The 1346-nt window shown below is 51.3% G+C and overlaps 1 protein-coding gene across 1 annotated transcript; it reads right to left on the bottom strand.

The window, feature by feature from the left end:
- Positions 1–1346, bottom strand: LOC106653359 (ES1 protein homolog, mitochondrial-like). The gene is made up of 4 exons (XM_014372758.1): positions 1077–1346; positions 648–973; positions 387–550; positions 1–290 (listed from the first exon to the last, which is right to left on the bottom strand). The coding sequence occupies exons 1-4, from the start codon at positions 1344–1346 to the stop codon at positions 1–3; spliced, it is 1050 nt and encodes a 349-aa protein (XP_014228244.1).

The following is a 1346-nucleotide window of genomic DNA, read 5'->3' as shown; positions in this document are numbered from 1 at the left end:
TTATTGTCCTGCAATTTGTTGTTGATTACTGCCCTCAACTTGTGGCAATGGTGCAGCCCCTTCGTCAAGCTTTCCGTCGAGTTCCTTGATCCTTCGACTTATCGCGTCGACGAGTTTACCGATGCCGTTGAAAATCTCGTGTCGAGGATCCGTCCTGACGGTGAGGCCGGGCGTGCTGTAAACGTAGCGCTCGTCGTCGTCGCACGTCTCGTCGGCCCGCTTGTCCACGTGCTCGGCCTCCAATGCGGTCGCGAGACCGATCAAATCTCTCGGCAGCCACCTATCGCCGTCTGCAAAGTTTGGTTTTTTGTTTCGGATCGATATCCGCGTATACTTTACTTAACGAATCGTCCCGAATGGAAAAAAAGACCTCGGAATGCGCTAACCTGAACGTCCGATGGTGATTCGCACTTTCGGTATGCACTTGGCGACCAGAATACCGCCGTAAGATATAGTGCCGATCGGTTTTTTACTCTTATAGAAATCTTGGATGTTTAAATGAAGGAACGGATTTACTACAGCCGCGTTGGCTGCATTGAGGAAGTTGCTTCTGCACGATGGAACGAGGAAAAATTATTATCAAAAATTAAAAAAAAAGACAAAGTAACGATTCGCAAGATGTCGAAAAAAAAACAGAGGAAAATTACAAGATGTAGCCGACGCCGGCGCCACCGGGAATAAAGAGCGCCTTGTACCTCCGATGATCGAGTTGTTCGAGCGGCCGCACCGGGTGATTGACGAGAAGACGCGCGGCCTCCGACAGGGTATTGCGCGTCGGCTTAATAGGAATCTCAATGTCCCCATCATTTACTACGTTCTTCTTGAATTCCCTCGTCTCGAACACGAAGTAATGCTTATTTTCCTGTTTGGGCGCGAACAGCTCCGCGGCCAGTCCGCAGCGATGCAGATGCACGGCCAGCGACGTGGTCTCCAGTATGGAGCTGCCGTCGGTGTCGCCGCAGCCGCTGACTACCTGCGAGGCACGAGGACCCGATTATATATATATATATATATAATCAACGAGAGGCCGTCGACTCTTTCTTTCGTCATTGATCATTCGTTCGATCGAACGTTACCACTGCCACTTGCGGTGCATCGGTTGCAAAAGGTCCTCTCGGCTTTGCAAGAATATTTGCTTTTTTCTTTTTGCGGGCTGGCTCAACGCGTGGTTTTTTGCTGGCTGGCTCTTGACCGGCTGGTTCTTCGTCGCGTGGCCTTTTGACGCCTGGCTCTTTGCAGGTCGCGCTCGTGTGAAGCGATAATAGGTTAGACGCTGCCTTCCTCGTGGCGGCCAATTTGGACACGCCGGCCGCCAGGAATCGCACGGGTGAAAAACGAGACATCAT

Source organism: Trichogramma pretiosum, unplaced genomic scaffold (genome assembly GCF_000599845.2).
Source record: "Trichogramma pretiosum strain Unisexual culture from Peru unplaced genomic scaffold, Tpre_2.0 scaffold35, whole genome shotgun sequence".
NCBI lineage: Eukaryota > Metazoa > Arthropoda > Insecta > Hymenoptera > Trichogrammatidae > Trichogramma > Trichogramma pretiosum.
This window is presented reverse-complemented; position numbering and strand designations above follow the sequence as displayed.

What these genes read in the sequence shown, in the direction of transcription:
- LOC106653359 (XM_014372758.1), bottom strand. Translation starts at nt 1,346, where the DNA reads ATGATGTCTCGTTTTTCACCCGTGCGATTCCTGGCGGCCGGCGTGTCC. An exon ending in GCCGGCGTCGGCTACATCTT is followed by an intron (nt 551 to 647) that starts GTAATTTTCCTC and finishes TCCATCGTGCAG; the next exon opens with AAGCAACTTCCTCAATGCAG. An exon ending in AATCACCATCGGACGTTCAG is followed by an intron (nt 291 to 386) that starts GTTAGCGCATTC and finishes CAAACTTTGCAG; the next exon opens with ACGGCGATAGGTGGCTGCCG.